General features: G+C 31.9%; 1 protein-coding gene across 1 annotated transcript; it reads left to right on the top strand.

Annotated features, from left to right (window-relative positions):
• Positions 1-2,753: 2,753 nt before the first annotated feature.
• On the top strand, positions 2,754-21,587 carry TSNAXIP1_3 (Translin-associated factor X-interacting protein 1; the record flags this gene model as incomplete). Its single annotated transcript, XM_051219613.1, has 8 exons — positions 2,754-2,762; positions 2,814-2,954; positions 5,209-5,259; positions 11,705-11,902; positions 14,984-15,077; positions 15,620-15,888; positions 19,543-19,649; positions 21,314-21,587. The coding sequence occupies 8 exons, from the start codon at positions 2,754-2,756 to the stop codon at positions 21,585-21,587; spliced, it is 1,143 nt and encodes a 380-aa protein (XP_051064168.1).
• Between the last annotated feature and the right edge of the window lie 1,159 nt (positions 21,588-22,746).

Below are 22,746 nucleotides of genomic sequence, written 5' to 3' on the forward strand. Positions count from 1 at the left end.
CCGTGTCGACATTACCAGGGAGTAGTACCACCTGGTACTGACATTGTTAATAATGCACCTTTAGTGGGAACCGAAGATCTGGATAAAACAGTCACCGTTCCAAATAGTCCTAGTGTTCTGAGGGATGAAAAGTGGACTACGGTACGTAAGAAACGAAACGAAAAGAAAAAGCTGTAAACAGTACACAGGTAGTTAGTAACTCACTGGTGGACTCAAATTGTGAGCCACAAATTGCACTACCAAGATCTGATGGTAAGAGTGAAACCCATCCTGGCGTGACTGAATATTATTGTGAGCAAATTGCGGGAGTCAAACGACCCTGATCCAAAAATTAGACTCGCGCATGACTTAGAAAAGCTAGGAGAATACATTCGTAGTATACCTTTGTGGTCGACGTACTTTTAGAGATAACACTTTCCTCGTCTATATTTCCAGGGGTTGAACTTCTACCGGGAGGTTCACTTGTTGACTTATAATATGCTGATGACGTAGTTTTATTTGGTAAAGACGCTGAAAAATGCAGTCTTCTGACCACTCTAAGCAACAACAAGCATGTTCGGGATGAGATTCTCCCCTCGAAATGCAAAATGTTGCTTCAGGATTGGGTTACATCTACACCCGAACTAGTGATAGGGAGTGAAGTAATTGAGCGTGTCGATCGCTTCACTTATCTTGGAAGTCTCATCAGCCCTTGTGGTCTGTGACGAAATCTCAGCACGGATACAGAAGGCTCGACTAGCTTTTACCAATTTGCGTCATTTATGGCGTAGGCGAGATATCCGTCTATCAAACAAAGGACGGGTTTACTGCGCAGCAGTTCGTTCCGTCCTACTTTATGGCAGTGAAACATGGCCGGTAAGAGTAGAGGGTATTCGTAGGTTACTAGTATTCGATCATAGGTGTCTTTGAAACATTGCTCGTATATCATGGGACCATCGAGTAAGTAACACAGTTGTTAGGAAACGGGTACTAGGTAAGGATGAAAAATCAATTGATGACGTAGTGAAACTTCATCAGTTGAGATGGCTGGGACACGTGTTACGTATGCCCAACCACCGACTGCCTCGACGTGCTATGTTCAGTGGTATAGGAGTAGGTTGGAAGAAAGGTAGGGGCGGCCAAACCAAAACATGGCACAAATCCATGAAGTCACTGACAAGTGGACTGAGTCATGTTGGTAGGTGTAGACTACCTGGTTGGGGACCACGAGATGATAGCAACCGATGGTTAGAGACCCTGAATGACATGGCTCAAAATCGTTTTCAATGGCGCAGGTGCATCCACTCTTTGTGTTCTCCCAAATTCTAATCTTCTGAATTCTTCATGTCCCTTTTTTCCTCTTTCCAAATTTGTTTCACTGGATTATACTCTTTAAATAACATCTCCAAACCCTAATCTTCCCGATTACTGCTTATACTCTTATTACCTCTATCACTATGGGATTTGAGTCGACAACTGCATCTCTGTGCTAATGTGGCGTGGCAACTCGAACTGATGTACGTACGTACGAAGTTCTACGTTGTTACTGATAACTCCAAAGGAGTTCAGGTCAAAAATTAGCAAGAGGACCGAGGACAATGTTGAACCCCGTCCATGCAGACTCCTTAAGATAATCCTAGGATCAGAGTAGCAACGGGATCTTTTGTTAAGTAGCGCTCGTTGTCACGACAATTTTGACATCCAAGTTAGACCTGACATGTCTCTCGAAGATAGAATAAAAAGGAAGAAAGCGCTAGCTGAACTTGAAACCCGTCGGCAAAACTACGAGGAAAATCTCCGGCTAGTGGGTTTTCGGATAGTCAGGTCTGGGAAGCGAATGCTGCCAAGGCCTGTGTGGATAGGCTGTTCTACTTAGGAGTTTTATATGCCAACGCTCGTAGTCTTCGAAATAAGTTCTATGAGCTAGAAGCACTAGTGGACAGGAAAAAGCCACTCATCGTAGCAGTGACAGAAACTTGGTTAGTCCATGACTTTGACATTACACCAGTATTATTCAGATAGACATAGATGTAGAAAAGGAGGTGGCGTCCTGTTATACATGGCCAATAATATAAATATCCGCTCCTCTGCTAGAGAATCGCATGATAGCGGTACTTGTGAAATCATTAGCTGTAAATTGGCTATCGGATGTAGTACATTTATGCTCGGTGTCATCTATCGTAGCCCGATCTGCTTAGCTGATGACTTTAGTTTAGAGTACATTCATCTTTGGAGTGCAAATACCAGATGCTTGATAATAGGAAACTTTAATGTACCCGATATTAGATGGACTGAGATGACCACAGAAGGATCTATAAACTCCTTTGATAGTAGGTTCGTGATAACAATAATGGAGCATGCACTAGTGCAGCATGTATCCAAACCCACACGTTTTGGTGTTAACCAAGTCCATGTTCTATCGACATCACAAGAATTAGTTTGCTTAAAATCTTCAAATCAAATCTGTGCGACTATATGTGCTGATAATCGTTTGAGTTCTTCGTACTTACAGATGCTATAAACACAACATAACTGATTTCTGATCATCACGTTCATAATTTAAGGCTCTGTCAGGGTTAATGAAAGCTTTTTTGTGTTAAATGTTTAACTGATTAGATAGCCCAACCCGGATTTAGTTCTCTTTTTGTTATTGATCAAAGTTTGTCATTCTATTTCGATGGAAGCTTATTATCTAGGAATAATTTGGGGAACGCTTTTGTTTCCTCAATATTTCTAATAAATTTTAATCGTTTAAACTGTAAGTGCTAGTATAAATGTCCTTTGTAATTGTGCATATGTGTGTGCCTTTTTGACATTTCTTTACTTATTATTAGGAAGAACTGAATTTTGTTCCATCATTTTTACAAACGACTGGAGCTGATGTTATAATATCCAGATCAATACAACTTCGAGATTGTTTATTATTGACACATGAACTTTGGAAAGCTAGGAAGAATGAAAAAGATTCATTGAAGGTAAGTAAATGATTTATTTTAACAATCATGAGTCAGTGATCAAAACATTTGAGTTCGAACCAGTGCGTTATTGATTTTAAACCCATCCATCTTATAATGTTTATAGAAATCAAATAGTACTATTGACTTTTAAAAATATGAAGATCAAAACTGAGTAAGTTAATTAATTCCTGGTTGTTAATTCGTACTATTTTTATTCCTATTTCTATTCTCGATTTCAGCCAGTTTTTTTTTTGTTTCTTTACAAGAAGGTAAATATTTTATGTATTAGATGGACGTGAATTGTTAATAGGAAAATTATAAAAAGCAAAATACTAAGAAAATGAATAAAGAATTAAGCACCATTCGTAATGGATCATCAAGTGACTATTGATGACCATATATAGCCTTTAGAAATTCAATATTATACAGTTATATGGATAAGATTCGATTTTACTCAAATAAAAACTTATACAAAATATATGAAAATTTATAAATCATGTTAAATAACCTTAGTAGTTGTAAATTTTCATTTATTTGTAAGAATAAATAAAAATAATCCTAATAGGAATTAAAATTATTCGATATTTATCATATCCCAATGAGCACAAAATTAAAATCCTTACATTTCGCGACCTAGTGTAAATCGGATTTTCAGAGAAAAAAATGACACCTACTTATGTTCGGACTGGACAATAGGAATTTAATGTAATCCAAATTTAAATTAAGAATTGATTAGGGATTTTACTCTTCTATCGTATAGTCTACCAACCACTAATGAAAACATAACCACTTCAGATAGATATGAAAATGTGAAATAATAAAACATTAGCTTCTTTGTTAAGACACTGTTAACAAACATTAAGTTCCATAGTCCAATACGTCATAATCTCAGCATCTCTCTGTCGGCTTAGTTGGTTACGCTATTAACTAATCTATGGTAATAGTTCCTGTTTCACTTAAACCATTTTTATTGTAAATCTATACCACCAGTTTGTTTAATTTCTGTGTGGATAAAATATTGATAATGTTAACTAAGTGTTTATGCATAGTGTACAGCCTATTGGTATTTTTATTATTTAATAATCTGTTACAGTTTTATAAACCAAATCACAGTATTACTTGTTTAATGAATAAATCAATACATACAGATATGGGTATATCAAAATATTAACGCATTTTGTAAAGTACAATAGAAAATGTATAAATCAGCTTAGTTTTCAGTTAGTGAATACTCTTTCAAATGATGAATGCCTTGTTATGTTTGACACCATGTTAATTATGGAAGGTCAACTGTTGAATATAATAAATCAATATTTATTTACAGTAGGATTTTGTTAGAGTTTCTAATTCACAGTTCAAAATACGAACAACTGGAGATTGTTGAAACATGACAGCAAATAAAAAGTGGTCGCGGAACTTCAACGATGACACCCAAGCATTTATAAAAGGTTGAAAAATCTAACTTTTCAAGAGAGCTTTTTGTTTCTTCAGAAAAGACATTAAAATAAGTTGATATAACAATAATTATAAATAAACAGTGTTAAAAGCCAAGGTAATTTATGGGGATTGGTGTCATTTAAATGGTTTCTGATGTCAAGATAACAAGGAGATACAAAAACTTACAACAATAATTATTCTCATAGTCTATACATATTAAAATATTGATTCGCGTCAACCCTCAAAAGGTTTAATGATGTACAAAGTTATCTACTTTAGTTGCGTTAAGAATAGTGCTTTGTTTAAACTTATTTCGAGAAAATGAGCTTTCATAACTTATAGGGAAGGTCTTAATGATGTTACATAGTCTTAATTTTTTATAACCATTTTGAGGAACATCAATAACTCCTGATGCATGAAGGAAGTACATAAGATTGGAGAATCTTAAGTAGAGTGAACTTTATCAATATTATCAACTTTGAGGAAATCTGTCCTTTCGACACCGACTTAATCTTTTGATAAATAATGAAAATGTTTAAAAATAACACTTTTAACTACACATTATATTGAACAAAGTTCGACGAGAAATCAGAGCCACTAAACTTAGTAACCAAATCCCAAACTGATTGAAAAAATTTTGCCAGTACATAAAACCGAACAAAATACATTAACATTGAACACGACTAAGCATTTGTCAGTGAACGTAATTGCAATAATTTGTATGTTCTATTTCTGATGCTTTTTTTGTGGGTCGATAAGAGAAATTAATTTATTATTGCCCCTTTTGATTTTTAAGTAAATCCTATCTCTACATATATTGATTTTTAATCTTAAGGAACATTCTGTAGAACGAAGACGATCACTTGCATCGAGACGATTTTCACAGGTAAAAATAAAGCTAACAAAGGGATAGATCTATAATTGATAAATCACTTTGTTATATGCACTAAGGCACTAAAGCACTATGCACTTTCCCCTGATGCACTGCTACACATTGTCAGCTACAGATATTTTAAATTAGCGATAACAATTGATTAGACGGCATTCGCCTGTTAAAAGAATTGTCATAATACACTTCATGTTTATAGATTTGATCATTACATTTGTCTTTCAGATTAGTTCACGTTTAAGCATATTGATTAAAAAGTGTTTATTTTGATTAATTTCTCGAAATCAGTTGTTCATAGCTTTGGTCAATAAAAAAAATAATTGTATGATGCACATCCATAGTGAGAATAAACTATGGGATGTTGAAACAGTACATTATTTGGGTAATGGAAAGATACTTTTAAGTCAGTTGTTATACCATTTCTGCATTAGCATTACGGGAAATGAGAGCAAATAAAATGAGACATTTATAAATGAGCTGGTTAACTTAAATAATCTATATTCAAGTCCCAGTGATATCAGTAGACGTGTCCAAAAAATCAGTGGCAGTTTTTCTGCTTAAAATCTTCTTCGAAGTAATCTGTGTAAACCCACTATCTACCAAATCGGTCAATTTTATGCGGTAAACTACTTTTCCCAGTTTTCTAGGAACCTAATTTCCTATTCACGAGAGCCCTATAGAAGAGTCCTTCGTCCAAGCCTCTAGAAGCCCAGAAGGCTACATCACTTGTTTTATTCAGTCATCACTGAACAAAAGGCTTTCTGAAACACCTGGAAAGTGGGGGATCATGAGTCACATTTTTGGTTTGATAATCACTCACACTGTAGTGAACGAAAACACAAGTTGGGACAATCAGATGTATTTGAATACAAAATTACAGAACATCTTAGTAAAATCTGAGAACCATATAGTAAATACTTCTTTGGCAAAATGTCAATCAATTGTCCCAGACTTTATTGTTCCTTCGTTTCCATAGCATTCATTCCCTGTTCACGTCCTCCTTTCTTCTATCTTCTTAACTTTCCGCCACCTGGCATTTCACTTTCGAATGATGATGCATACTACTAATACCCATCGACATCGGTAGCACACAACACTATTATCATATTCACTACGTCTGCAGAAAGTTCTAGACTCTGTAAATGTCCTCAGTTTTCAACACATGAACTAACCCTGAAGTAAAGCTTTTTCTCATATTTTGGGCCTTTTCTCCATTGTTCAAGTAAACATGTACAAATAGTCTGAGGTTTTAGAAATCAGCTAGAAATGTAGTAATGAGCGTTCCAATGATAGCCTTATCGAGCGCCTTTCAGAGTGTCTAAGCAAAGTAGCAGTCGCGATCTGTCCTAATCCACTTAACCCATACGGGTCATAAAGTCAGAATTAACACGTCCTTATCATTTATTTAACACTTGTAGAGAAATCTGTTGAATGTTTCCAGAGTCACTGTTTTTCCAACATAATTATTAAAAAATATCTACTATCTCAACGATCCTTTTCAACCCGTTTTCTTACGCAGGTCAGCAGTGATATTTATTGCCCCATAGTCATTTCTATTAGGAAAATTAATCAGTACTTCTTGTATACACAACTTCTTCCACTCAATTTTCATAACTTAAACTAATTTAATTTTTTTGTATTTGAATAGTTTGTGAAGTACTCACTATAATTCTAATTATTCTCGATTATTTCATGTGATCTAATGCAATAAATAAATTCTGAAAATTTGTTTTAATGATAATCCTAAATTCACTGCCACAAACTCTTTTGAAATTTGATTCACCTTAAGCATGAATATCCATTTTGATCGTTAGATCAGAATTATATCTGTAGAACATTATGAAATTTGATTCGAACAACTATTTCTCGGTTATATCTCGATTTTTTTCTAATTCTATCGAAATCAAATATTATACAATGACTTAAGAAAAGGCTAATACTACAGAACCAGTCGTTTACATCTTCAAGATTTTATAAATAAGTCCATTCATCTTTTTTATTTGTTTTCTAGAATCCAATAACTAGAGACTATCATCAATAGTTTCGATTGACATCAGATTGAAACTGTTATGTCTAGCAATTAATTATTTGAGTTAAGTTTTTCGGCAAAATTATAGTATAGAAACCAGTTTAAACAGTTTCAAAAATAACCGCTAAGAAATTTAGTCCGTCATTAGTCAATTAGAAAATAGTTACCGTAAATGAAAAGTTCATAGAAAAACTAATATTACAAAAGGTACACAGCATTTACTTATTTCGTAAACTTTTTAAATCTTTTCCAGGTATTTTGTCTGTATATTTAAAAGAGATAATTAATGATTTTATCGAAATGTTTATAAAACATATCTTTTCGAATTCTAACAAGGAAGTAAATAGGTTTTTAAGGGTCCAATAAATTATTCCTGGTTTGAATTGATCTACATACAAGAAACAATCTAAATTCAGAAACTTAACAATTTGATACGTTTAACACTACAATTTTTACTCTGCGATAACAAAAAAAAATTTTGTTATAATTTTAACCATTTAGAGTAGTTTACAAGTGTAATTTTTGCTACGCCTTTTACGTCATACATGTCACTAGTTTTTTTTAATTTGATGTTAAATCTTAAATATCGTTTTTTTTCCATTTTTATTAATTCCTCCTGTTAACATACTATTATCCCATTTTGTTAACTAGTTAAACACATTAAATTATACTCATATTCAGACTTCATAAATGTTTTAATGATTTCAAATGAATTGAACATTGAGTAAAGCGTCTTTCTGAAAAAAAATGGCTTACATTAAGTTACAAAACGAAAGGAATACAATTTTTCTACTCATTTAAGTTATAACAAAAATACATATTTATGATTAATAAATATTTAAAATATAAACAACAAAAAGAAATGACATAGAATTATTATTTCATTATATATCAAATTACATTTGAATGTACTTGAGATAATCAGATCATAAATAAACAATAAGAATAATATTTCCAAATGATTACTTGATTAAATTAATATATTTAACAACTTTGGTCTCATTAAAAAATCAAACTTTATAAATTAAACAAATTCTCGATCTATTTAATTTATTGATCATTTAGTTAATTAAAATAACTCATTGTGTCATTGAACAATAATAATAATAATGTTACCAATAATAGTAATAATAATTTTGATTATTTTTTAATGGAAAAAAAATCTGAAAAATGTGTACTTTATATTTTGTCATATCATCACTTGTTGTACATACAAATTTAAAACATTTATTTAATTTCACATTCTTATTTAGTTAATCAATATCAATTATTGAAATATAATTTGATACCCTAATTTAATTTTAATTATCATTTAATATATAATAAAATAATAATACAATTAGTTTAGTTGTAAATAACCTTATTTTACTGTTTCATATCATTTTCAAAACAAAAAAATAAAATTCAATCCAAATGAATATGGGAAACGTTGGAAGTTGTCTATAATATCTAGAGAACGATACTTAAATCTGAAAGATTGCATATATTCTAAAGTGAAATGAAATATAAATCTATTGATAATCATTAATGATTTTGTGGAGATTTTAAAAATTTCAATAATTGAAATCATGAGTTGATTGAAGCTAGACCACCATGGAAAACCTGGAAGCACTGAACGTCCGTTTCATCCTAGTATGGAACTCCTCAGGAGTGCGCATCCACGATCCTATGACCAATGGAGTTTAACCAGGTTTATGGTAAGATAGTAACTCACTGAATACAATGGTGGATGGCGGCGCAATATCGTGGATTGGTTGAAGTTAGACATTAACACCGTTCGATGCCAACTCAGTGTTCTACATGTTAAGCGCTCGCTCACGAAACTGAAGGTTTTGGGGTCGAATCTCGCGGGGGGGGCAGGATCGTGAATGCGCACCGCTGAGGAGTTCCATACTAAGACGGAACGGTCGTCCAATGCTTCCAGGTTTTCCATCGTGGTCTAGCTTCAATTGACTCATGATTTCAACTATTGATAATCATTGATTTTTTTCATTTTCCAATCATGATTTCTTTAAACTCCATTTTTAATTATTTAATATTACTCAATCTTCAGCTTACGTTGTATATAAAGGTAGCTATACATACAAATATTACGTCTAAGGTGTTTGATGATCACTTAGAAACTAGATTTTTGAGTACATCAGAGGTAACTGTCATTAAAACTTTATTTTAGATACATTAATATTAATAGTCAGAACTAATGTTGTACATCTTAGCATTTTATGGTATTATCACTAGTCTCAATTGTTTTTAATGCTACCTAACATAATAATAAAACACATTTACTGACGTGATCGACTAAGGTGTTATGGTAATGAAGAATGCAAACCAACAACAATGATTATTACACTTCCTGGTGTATTATACCATACAAAGCTGAATAAACATTGAACTTCTGATCGATGGACTAGTCAACATACAACCCTTTACTTCCACTTTTAACTAAATTAAAATTACGACGGAAAAAAGGGTTTCATGATATAGACCGATTAGTTGAATAAGTAAATAAACTATCCAAAAACGATTATTGAAACCCCGTGGTGGGATGAATCACAATACAAGGTAGAAAAACATTTACCTCCTGTTTAATCATTCCAATATCAAATCATCTATACAATTGATTACATTACAACTTTGTCGATAGGATTTCATTGGCACTATAGATCAGATAAAAATGAAGTTCGGTAATAATAAACGATCAGTTAATTCTTTCTACATTCATTCACATATTTTAGAGACTTTTATTCATATAACTTGAAGCCTATAGTAAACATATGTTGTGATGAATTCTGACTAAATGAATAATCGATTTATTCAGTATTGGCTGTTCATCTTCACATTTTTATGATTATATTAATAAATATTTATTGCTTAATCTAACAATTCTAGCCTATTCTATTTAATGTAATACTTTTATTTTAATGTTCGAATCAATAATATATAACCATAGATATAGTTGATAATGTTTTCAGTCAAATCTTGCAAAAAAAGGAGAATATTTCTAGAGATTTATCTTTAACATACTGATGATGGGAAATATGAAAAATTATTATATTCTAAATTATTCAAAACTTTTTATATAACACTCCATTACATAATCTGATGAAATATTTTATTATGAAGTTAACTTTTCTTCTTTCTTCTCTTTGTTTTGATTGTTTTTTTATCATTTTATTATTTTCATGTACATTAGTTGACCACATGGCTGACCTATATATTATATGATGTGACCAAATCTTATTTAGTTTAAATCATGAAATGATCTAAATTTTGTTTAAATCATTCCGTTTAGATAGTGATTATTTTCACAGTGATTAGTTATGTTATATTTTAAATTAGCTAATCTAAGTAATTTATAAATAAATGCACTCAAACAATAGTTGTGACTATTAAGATTATGGCCTTTATAATAGATAAGATTAATTGAATGATTAGTGATAAGGATTTCGGGCAGTCTCTGCCTTACAGTGAGTTACATTTATTAGTAAGAAGCATAAATAATGTAAGCAAAGATGAATAGTGGCTAGCAGTAGAATCCAGGACGCACGTTTAGTCCTATTTGGGACTCGTCAGCTGAATGTACCTGCATCCCACAGTTGATGTCCACCCAGTACCGTACGCTTCGAACGCCATTACGTTACCCATTTAGCTACTGAGTCCTGATAGCCACCTGCTTATGCAATGTAGTGAAGTTTAAATTCATTTGGTATTGTTTACTTGTATTTTCCTATTGTTATTTAGGACTGCAATTGATCAGTCTCATGTTGGAATATGTGCATTCTGTGCGAATTGCCTCAATGACACTGATCAATTGCAGCCCTAAATAACCATGGGAAGACACAATTAAAACAACACGAAATGATTAAATAATATAGTTGTAAATATTTAATTTGGTTATGAATTGTTAGTCAAGAAACTTAAACGTTTTACATAATTATAAAAAAATAGACTTTAAAGATGTTTATTTCAGTATGTTTCATACTAAACAATAAATTGTTCAGTGAATTTTAGTCTAGTTAGGTCATGGCTAACACTAGAAAGCAGAAAATGTGTTTTTTTCCTAATTGAGAATTGTTATCTGAGTATAACTAAATTCCAGTATTGATGTTTAAGTAAAACTGTTTTTAACTTTTAACTCATGGTAAATTATCTTCGTTTAAAAATATGACTACCTTTGAGTAACTAAAACATTATTTTATAAATCTATAAATTAACACTATTACGTTACATTCCTTTATATCATTATTTAAATTCTTGGTTTATTCCCTTATGTAATTAAAGAACAATAATAATCCATTTTCATCTTGTTAATTTCCACACTTATTATGATTGACTAAATGATTGAAAAGGAAAAAGAAAAAACAAAGTTTTTTTCCATTTACTATTATATTTCATTTTTACAATAAAATATAGATGAAAATTCAATCAAAATTACCGACAATTGTTCAAAATGTATCAAAACCATTTGATGAATTTCTATGTAATTTCTTTAAACAAATTTATGGTATTGAACAAATACGTATTGAATGGGTATATGGTTTTTATGAAATGTTAATCAAAGAAAATAATAATTATAAACTTAATGAATTAAGAATGATTATTGAAAATAAGGTAAGATAAAATGATCAATAGTAGAAATAATTGTCATTGAATTTCATTTCTTTTATTATTTTTTTTCAATTTAACAATAATTTTCATAGACGTTAATGATCATCTAATCAGATGGGTTTTTTTTCTTTGTGTCGTTTTCATAATTCATATTGAATGTATTATAATTACAGAGCGATCAGTATGCATAGAGAACATTTGCTAACAAGAATCTTATTACATTTATAAACCACGTGAATGGTATTTCGTTTACATCATGGAATCATTGACTTTGGTAAACGAAACATTCGAATTGACACAATTAACGTTCAGTTGAGATCGAGGTTATCATAACTTCTACCGTTCCACAAGCTTCCTTAACTATATATCAAACACCCAGTGTTTTTAGCTCGAATATTCATCAGTTTATATATATGAATTTTCAGACCTCAACGAAATTCAAATAAAAAATCATCCTTTGCGCACAATCAAACCATATGTGGCAGTGAACGGAGCAAACAATACATGATTAGTTAACAATAACCATCAAACAATAACGAGTATAACCACAGACAATAGGTGCAACAATAGGTGTTTACAATAAAAGGAGAATGGAAAAATAGTAATTCAATCATTTAATGAATATACAATAGAAATAGAAATAGCAATCCGTAAAATACTCAAGAAAGTTCTGATCATTCTAACACTCAACCTGTCACAAAATCTCATTTTTGAAGAATTAAGGGGAAAGCGTGCTCACCTATAAATCCCGTTTTTTCAAAAAACATATCTTTATCAAGTTAATGTTATATATCTAAATATTATTACATAATTCTGTCGTAAGAAACTATTTCATTATAAAACAAACCAGTCAGATTTAACAACTGATAGTTATACTTTATTTAATATACATAAATTCAGTCAAGACTAGTAAAACTTGTAAAAGACTAAAAACTTTAAATTATTTTAGACCATACACTTAAAAGAAACATTTTAATAACCTGTTTGCTGAAATATTTTTAAACTCAGATATCACAGTACTATTGATGCTAGCCAACTACTGAAAACATTTTAATCGATATCTGAAATTATGTATCAATAGTTTGATTAAGAAATTCTAAAGGAATATTTCATGGTTTATATAAGGGTTAGGGTATAAATTCCAAGAATGTATGGTTCAGTGAAGGGTTTGTGTTTCAGCAAAGTTATTATTAAAGTATTTACTTATATACGGTTTTTTCCAAAATACTAAGTAATATGTTTGTTAGCAATATTCATGTTAAAAATAATTTAATGAAAATAGTATCAGAGAAGTAAAATACTCAGAAATGTCATTTTTATTATGAAAACTGAAAATGCATTTGTTAAGATCTTGAATATTTACCAAGAAATCAGATAAAGATTGATATTCTCTACAACGACTGAATAACGTGATAAGATATTTCAAGTATATTAACCAGCTTGATTGAAAAGAGTTAAGCTGAAATTCATAAAAAGCTCCATAATCAAGCACTTTGTGAGCATAATTCATTCAGTTAAAATATATCTGATGTTTAAAGTCTCCTACAATGCAAACAGAAAGTTTTTCAATAACACCGAGTTACTGTCTCCTTAGCAATTCAGAAGCCTTCATAAGGTACCTAGAAAAGTCAAAATTAAGTATAAAAGGAAGCTTATTCAACCACTTCCACCCTGTTCATAATCTTCAGTTATACCTTCTCCTATCTCTCTCTCTATTGACCTTGTGACCCAGTTGAGTTATTTTCGTTTCCATGCTCTTTCTGATGAAATGTTATTTCAACTTCAACAGTTTACTTAATCATGTTGTCCAGCCGTCCTTGAGAATCATCAATATTTATCTGTTTTCCTGATGAATATTCAAGATCTTAAAAATACATTTTCAGTTTCGTAATAAAAATGGCATTTCTGAATATTTTACTTCACTGATACGATTATTATTGTTAACATGATTATTGCTAACAAACATGTTATTTAACAAAAACTTTTGGCTAACACTGGTAGGATAGTTTTATAACAGTTGGTCACTGAATTTATGAACGATGCTAAAAAGGAAATTTTATTTCTAAACACGTGAAGGATTGAAATCAATAAAAACTTAAATGATCCATTCGACAGTCAAGTTTGATATTATAATTTTTTAGAAGGTAGATATTTGTGATTGTAAAGTTTCGAGTATGAATTCACCCGGAAAAAGAACTCTTTACTAAGTTTCTTTTTCTTCTTTTTCGCATCTAGAACAATCAGTATTTCTCGGAATATATAAGCGGGTGATATTGTTTTCGATTAAATCTTTATCAGGCTTTACTCGAATATACAATAATATTGATATGAATATATTTAAAAACATTAAACCTAATACGGTAGTATTTAGGACAATGATAACAATTAAATAGATTAAATAAATACAATAAGTAAGAGTATAGATTGATGGTCGATCCATCTGAAATCATGGTCAAAATTCGTTATCAAATAATTCATATATACTGAATTATCTTGGAGGTTAATTGAAATGATCAATTGATTTGACTATTTTATTTCCTAGATTCCTGTTTAGAAACAACTGATTCATTTATATTTACTCTGTTCAAGATTCATATCAAATAGTTTTTAAAATTTATACTAAACATCCAGACGACCTTGTATATTTTCAGTTTGTTCTCTCTTGTTATTCTCTTCATTTCCTAACAAATGACTAACAAACAAACGGAAAGAGATAAATGGATCTGAAACTAGTTTAATGTAGGTTTAAATACCCAAACTTTTCATTATAACAGAGAAACAACATCAACATAGAGTGAAGTGAAGAAACAGTCAAAATGATGACATTAAAATTGATCAGATACTAAAAAAATGACACGAAGAATACAAAACAAATGATGGAAATACACCCACAGCATAAGATTGAAGAATTTTCGAAATATACAGATGGATAAATCCTAAGAATCTACTCCTCATTATGACTGACTTCATGCTCTATCGTCTAAATCTTTCAAAGATATCATTTTGCATAATTTACAGAATTACGATAAAAAGACCTAGATAAACCAACAAGTTAGTTTTCATAATACTGTTTTTCATCTTTAGATGGATGAAGAATGTCATTGGCACTTGGAATCATGGATACTATTTATTAAAGAACAAATACTAATATTTATTGATAGCAGTAATAATAGTTCAGGTAAGTGATAAATGAAAAGTCAGACGCCAACAAAGAGAAAATAATTGGTCTATTCAATAAATACACAAAATACATGAAATAAACGAAGAACTCAGAGAATTCGCGAAGTATCGACACTTGTTTATGAAGACAGTCCACCGAAAAAAATCGATCTTTTCACAGTAAGCTCGTCATTGGAAGTAATAAAGACTGTTCGGTTGACGCAAGTCTAGAACGACTAGTCACCTCCTGTACTTATGAAAACATCTTATGATTCATGATTAACTACGCAGCATCTAGATAATGATTGATCGACTGAGTTTTGGAGAATCGTCTATCTATGCGATTCTAGCAAAACATGAAACAACAAAGCATCTGAACAGCCTAATGTTTGCTAAATCCCAAGGGACACTAGTGGAACGAGTATATTGGAATTATTCTGAAGGGACCCTAAATTTTTTTTAATAAAACTTTTATGACCTCAACTAGCGAGTTTATTGGACTGGGTGGTATAATCAACTCGATTTAATAATTTGTTTTTTCTTTGTTATTATCATTAATAGTCATAATGCCGACTACTGAAAACTCTGAAGAAAAACAAAAAGTAATCTTAAAACAAACTTTACATGAAGCGCTATTAAATATATTCAGTCAGCAAGATTTAAACAACTTAAATATCATAATTGAATCAGCTGAAGAGTATGCAAGTTTACAAATAAAAGACTCATCTCCAAAATCGTTAACAAATATGGATGAAGGCGAAAGCAAAGATAATGACAATATACAGACTAATTTACAGAATATGCTTGATTTTAATAAATTATTCGATAATGTAGGTTGTTTTGTTTAGAATAACTGTTATTCTGAACCATTTATTGTTTAATTGAGGGGTTAGAGATTATAAACAAGTTTTATTGTAAATGATCCTAATTAATAGTATTATATAAGGAGTTACTTGGAACTTTGTAGACTTAACATGTGTTGATAATTGAGTGAAAGAATGCCTTTATTCATAATGAAGTACTTGCTACAGAATATAATCTACTAGACTCTCAATTCATAAATTACTTTTATACTAAGAGATGAATAATAATAAATGTTAATATTTACACCTTATGCTTTTAGGCGTTTCATTACATATTCTTTTTGATGACCCGTTAATTATATTATGGTTTTTTCCCATCACTGCAGTAAACACGATTTGTATTTTGTTTCATCACTTATCGAAAAATACTAGTTCCTTATAATAATGAATTCCTTAGGTTAGATGTGGGGTGAGTAGTATAGCTAGAGAATCGGTTGATAAAGCTATGAACCTTCATTGACTGTGTTGAATAGAAAGTGTTACAATCGCCAAATCAGTGTGGACACCCGTTTACCATATCCGGTAGTACAGTAGTAGATTTGGAAAAATCTATAGTCGATCAGGCCAAGGCGTAGCAATATCCTAATATTCGGTGTGAACCATGTTGTGTAACGTAAGGATCGTAGTTGAAATCAGAGACATAATCGACGCCTAACCAAAGCTCGTGAAGAGCAGATTAGAGAAAATCAAGCTGGTTTTCGACCTGGACGTGGCTGTATAGATCAGATATTCACCCTACGTCAAGTTCTAGAACACTGACACATATTCTGACGCCCTACAATGGTAGTATTTCTCGACCTTAAGGCGGCATTCGACTCTGTTGATCGTGAGGTTCTATGGCAGTGTTTGTCATTGAAGAGAGTACCAAAGAAGTACATTAACCTTGTAAAGGCTCTCTACTCGAACACAACTGGTAGAGTGAGAGCTTATGGCGAACTGTCATCAGAATCGATTACCTCAAGTGGTGTTCGTCAGGGCTGTCCACTCTCCCCATTCTTGTTCAACTTTGTCGTCGACGTACTTTTAGAGATAACACTCTCATCTTAATTTCCAGGGATCGAACTTCTGCCGGGAGGTTCACATGTTGACTTAGAATATGCAGATGACATAGTTTTATTTGGTGAAGACGCTGACAAAATGCAGAGTCTTCTGACTACTCTAAGCAACAATGCAAGCATGTTCGGGATGCGATTCTCTCCCTCGAAATGCAAAATGTCGCTTCAGGATTGGGTTACATCGACACCCGAACTAGTGATAGGGAGTGAAGTAGTTGAGTGTGTCGACCGCTTCACTTATCTTGGAAGTCTCATCAGCCATTGTGGTTTGGTGTGTGACGAAATCTCAGCACGGATACAGAAGGCTCGACTAGCTTTCGCCAACTTGCCTCATTTATGGCGTAGGCGAGATATCTGTCTATCAACCAAAGGACGCGTTTACTGCGCAGCAGTTCTTTCCGTTCTGCTTTATGATAGTGAAACAGGGTCGGTAAGAGTAGAGGATATTCGTAGGTTACTTGTATTTGATTATAGGTATCTTCGAAACATTGCTCGTATATGCTGGGACCATGGAGTAAGTAACACAGTTGTTAGGAAACGAGTACTAGGTAAGGATGGCAAATCAATTGAAGTAGTGAAACTTCACCAGTTGAGATGGCTGGGACACGTGTTACGTATGCCCAACCACCGACTACCTCGACGTGCTATGTTCAGTGGTATAGGAGTAGATTGGAAGAAAGCTAGGGGAGGCCAGACGAAAACATGACACAAGTCCATGAAGTCACTGACAAGTTGACTGAGTCATGTAGGTAGGTGTAGACTACCTGGTTAGAGACCTTGAATGACATGGCTCAAAATCGTTTGCAATGGCGCAGGTGCATCCACTCTTTGTGTTCTCCCTAATTCTAATCTTCTGACTTCTTCATGTCCCTTTTTTTTCTCTTTCCAAACTTATTCCACTGCATTATACTCCTTGAATAACATCTTCAAATCCTAATTTTCCTGATTACAGCTTATAATTTTACTACATCTAGCACTACGGGATTTGAATCGACCACTGCATCTCTGTGCTAATGTGGTGTGACAAATCGAACTGATGTAGGTACGTACGAAGTTCTACGTTGTTACTGACTGACTGAATCGTAATCTGAGATTAAAGACTTAAAGCAACATTATTCAAAAGCACTTCAAAACCCACTGCTTAGTATTGTTTAATACCATCTATTTTTTGGATTTACTGGACCCCTTTAAGTTCTTAACTTTCCATCCAAAATTCATATTATTGTTTCACCCTTCACTATTTTTCGTCATCTTATCATCAATTCATTCTGATGGGAAGCAGTGACAACTTGGTCTAGTGCATACTTCTACCACACCCTGCAGTTTTGATGACCAAGTGTTAGATCCAAGTATTTTTAAAAAGTGCTATTAATCACGCTCAATACGTTTTAATGATCAGAATTACATTTCATGTGAAACCTTTGCCTTTACATATTGAACTAAAAATTACGTGTTTATTTAAACCTACAATGTAAGAGTACCAACAATTTTAAGCTTATCTTGATAATATCTTCATGCTGTTTTTTGTGATATAATTCAAACGATACAAGCATTTCAGTCAGCTTAAATCAACGATAGGTTTTATTGCTAGTTTCTCAAAAGTGCGATATTAAGAGAAGTTCTTCAATGCAGTTTCCACTTATGGAATAAGGTAGACTCGCGTGGATGCTATGGTGTTACATTATCTCAGCTTGAGTAAGTGTTCATGGTGTTGTCCAAAACGAAAACTAAAGCCTCATAGTCTGACCACCCAGCTCATATTATCTGATATCACTATTATATTTACTGGATACTGAGAACTTGTCATCTTATTACAATTCTTGCAATGATCATTGGTGAGAAATATTTTCAAAACTAATGTGAATGTCGCGTTTGAATACAACTGATACAAATCGGTCATGCTCTTGAAAACAATCCAATCCCTTTCGTTGTCATTATACATAGACTATGCCATCTAGATCACTAGATGACTGTAAAATGAGTTTTGTGGTGTATAAAGATAATTTAATAGATATTAGCGATTACTACATTTAAGGAATTATTTGACGATTGTGAACAATGAATCCAGTTGGTGGAGTTACAAAACTGTAAGTACTATGAAGCAGAAGCTAAATTATATTAAACGCTGTACAATCAATGAACATTCTACATAGTCAAATTTCATTACGAACAGCATGGTACATAGAACAACTCTGAAGTCTATTGTATTTAGTTTCAACTACTTTAAAAGAATTACAAACATTTCAACTCAGGTTTTTCCTCTGTATAATGTAGATCAGGAAACAATTAAACTGGTGTTTTGAAATACTGTAGTGTGGTACAAAATATGGTACTTGTAGTGAAATTACCAAGTTAAACAAACCTCCCTAGATATTTCTCCAGTGTTGAAAGCTTGTTCGTCTGCACTATTTATTTTATTTTGGTCATTTATTTAGTTTGAAGAAATAAATCAAATTAAGTCACGAAACATAATAAATACTATTTTCTACTCATTTGGATATCATACAAATGCATTATTATTGCAATATCTCCATATTTGATTTTGTTTCCTTTGTTTTTTAAATAGGTACATGATGAAGACTTCAATCCATTCTTAAAAGAATTAATTTCAATATATAAACACTTAAAAGCAACATTTGTCAATGGAATTGTCACCGAACTTCAGAAGTTAAAGTAAGAGATTATATCATCCCAACAAGCACGACAAATGATTTTCTTAGCTATAGTTTTCTTCATATTGTTTGTCTGATCGAGTAACGCTTGAACTGATGGTTCCACTGAAATATTTTTCGTTATCCTGAAAGCAAGTACAGTATGACTGCAAGATTGTTATGCCCTAACAATTATTTCTATCAATGAGTTTGTAGATATTATTGCCAAGATTGGACTTGATAGTTTCAAATAAATTGGGCATAGGATAGAAAATTAGCAATAAATATAATCTTTGTTATATCCAAATGAGCAGAACAATTGTATTCCTGACGTTTCGCGACTTAATGTAAGCCACTTCATTAGAGTAAATGCTCTGAAATATATTTTTTCTAAAAATTGGGATATAGCAAAAACTATATTTACTACTAATTATTTCTATCCTAATAGGGATCATGTAGAAACGATTCAGTGTGAAGAGCAGAGTCGAAAAATAAATCACTGGAAAAGCCAATCAAATGAATGTCACGTAGAATAACATAGATCCATACATGAAAATTAGAAATTTTCGGTTTACAAAGAATGTATAGATTACTGAAAGCATTAACGCCGAAAATCTCACCAGAAATAGCAACCTTATCATAAAATGCATATTATTCAGAACAGACAGGACTCCATTTTTATGTTGAATACCAAACGATAAAAAGTGATATGTTTCTGTAATGCATGACTATAAATAACTGGTACTCAAAATATTCTGTTACTAAAGAGTCAAGTGAAGAATAGTAAATGTATGAATGTATGTACGTAAATTGTGTGAACATTTGTTTTAAATGCTACAGAAGAATAAATAAGCTTATAATCACCACACAACAGCAAATTTACATTATATTTGGTAGGACGTTACTAAAACATTGACAAATCATAAGAATGAGAAAGATGGGGATCTGTGGAGCTGAAGAATCTGGGAAAACTTTAAATATAATCCCGCAAAAATAACTAACGAAATAAAAAGCTACCTAAGCTGTTCTGGGAGACAAAACTATTCAGAATAACATGAATTTATGTACTATATTCTTACATGCAATCGTTCTTTTATATATTACCACCATTGAGTTAACTACTATGAATTCGGTGTTCATCTTGTTGTGCTAATGAGTTATGGCAACTTGGACAAATGCATATACGTGCCTGGTCGAACGTTGTAGCTGACTGAGTATAAATGGCAATTTCTCACACTTAAACAATTAGTAAGCTATGTTCATTTATTTGAACACAAATATTGGTACAAGGGCGCACCAAATATATATGCGCCACACAGCTATGTTCAATATTAGTGTGAATGGACCATTGGGAAATCTGTCAACAATATTTACTGGGTTTTTATTTTGCAGTGTGAAGATAAGCAGTGTCAGACCTGCAAATTTGGTATTTATCTATGTAAAGATAGGTCTTTCGAAATGCTATATAGTTCGTGATTCAGACTAAGCAGTTGAGACTTCTTTGTCTTTATGTCTTGTATCAGTTTGAAGTATAAATATTTGAAAATGACCAAGACTTTCGAAATTATTCACATATGACGAAAAGTGGGAAATTTTCATGTACAATACTTTAACCATCTTCAAATTTACTATAAATGGTTATTTATCATTTCATGTTTATTTTAATCTGGTGAAAAAAACAAGCAGATCAGATGGAGTACAATCCAACAACGTAACATCAGTTCAAGTAAAGCATGCAATCGAATGCATAGCTCCATCCACTGCTGTCACATTGAATGTAAGACCAAAAAGTGGGAAACCCATCACAACACAACAGCAACAGTATACACTATCGATTGATATCGAATCAAGTTTAGAATGGTTGTTTAAAATTAATCCAAATGATTCACCATTACAATCTATACCTTTGAATCAGTTAACAACACGCCTTGAAGGATGCAATCTGTTTTTTAGAAACTAGTATAGAAGCTTATAATTTTTTTTGTTCATTTTTCATTCAACAAACTACATTTTTAGAGAGAAAAAAAGTTATCTCAGTATTTTCAAGTAAATAGATGTTGAAATCTTATAATTGTTTTCATTTGTTCCCCAGCAACCGTAAGATTTTGGTTCAAATAATTTTTTAATGAGAATATTTCTGTTTAAGTGGTTAATATGAAGGCTATCTGAAAACATTACAATCGTCAAGCTGATATCCTCATAACATTATCAAATAAGTTTAGAAACAAAAGCTACTTCTGAACAAAATTCATTGTTGTCACTGGAAACTACAATTTTGTATAAATTGTTATACAACTATGATTATCAGGATGTGCTGCAGTTAATCGCATTAAATTATTATCTATTACTTACCGTGAAGTCGGAAACTACCAAGAGTCGATACAAGATGTCTTATTATCTTGTAACGTCCATAAGTACGTCTACTTGTTGTCGCTGATTGGCATATTTAACATCTTTTGAAACCCAAAGTACTTATGTTACTGCTAATCCACTAGATCATACATATGTGATTATTATTTTCCAAACTTCATCGATTGAAGTTACAGTCCTAATACGCAGCTGTACTATGTGGGTAACTATCCTTTTTCTTCATATATGACCTAACTTACTTCCAATGATCAATTGAAATCTACAGGTTAATTATTATTTTGATGATCAGTGGTTACTGAAGTCAACAAGGTTCTGGTTGCAAAAATTGTGAGCAGTATCATAGATCACTGTTGATCGCTTAAAGTTCGACAATGTTAACTACTGAAATTTCAACTCAATGATAAAGTTCTTGTCCTGATATCAAAATTTTCTGATTTCCTTTCGCAAACAATAAAATTAAGTAAACAACATATTAAAATTTAAAACTAAAAGGAAATAACTACAAATTTTGTTTGAAATAAAATAACAACGAAATAGTAAAATGTAAACACTCGGCGGAAGCCTTGTTTCAGTTGTGTTCCATAAATATCATTATGCATTTTCATCTACTGCTAATCTAACAACATAGTCACTCATACTTTTTTCCGCAGTGCATTGACAGACTGTATACGAGAAATCGCTGTGTTTTGTACTATATAAAAATACCAATAACCAGTGAATATTCGTCAATCAATGACTACATAACATTG

Source organism: Schistosoma haematobium, assembly GCF_000699445.3.
Source record: "Schistosoma haematobium chromosome Unknown HiC_scaffold_9, whole genome shotgun sequence".
Classification (NCBI taxonomy): Eukaryota; Metazoa; Platyhelminthes; class Trematoda; order Strigeidida; family Schistosomatidae; genus Schistosoma; species Schistosoma haematobium.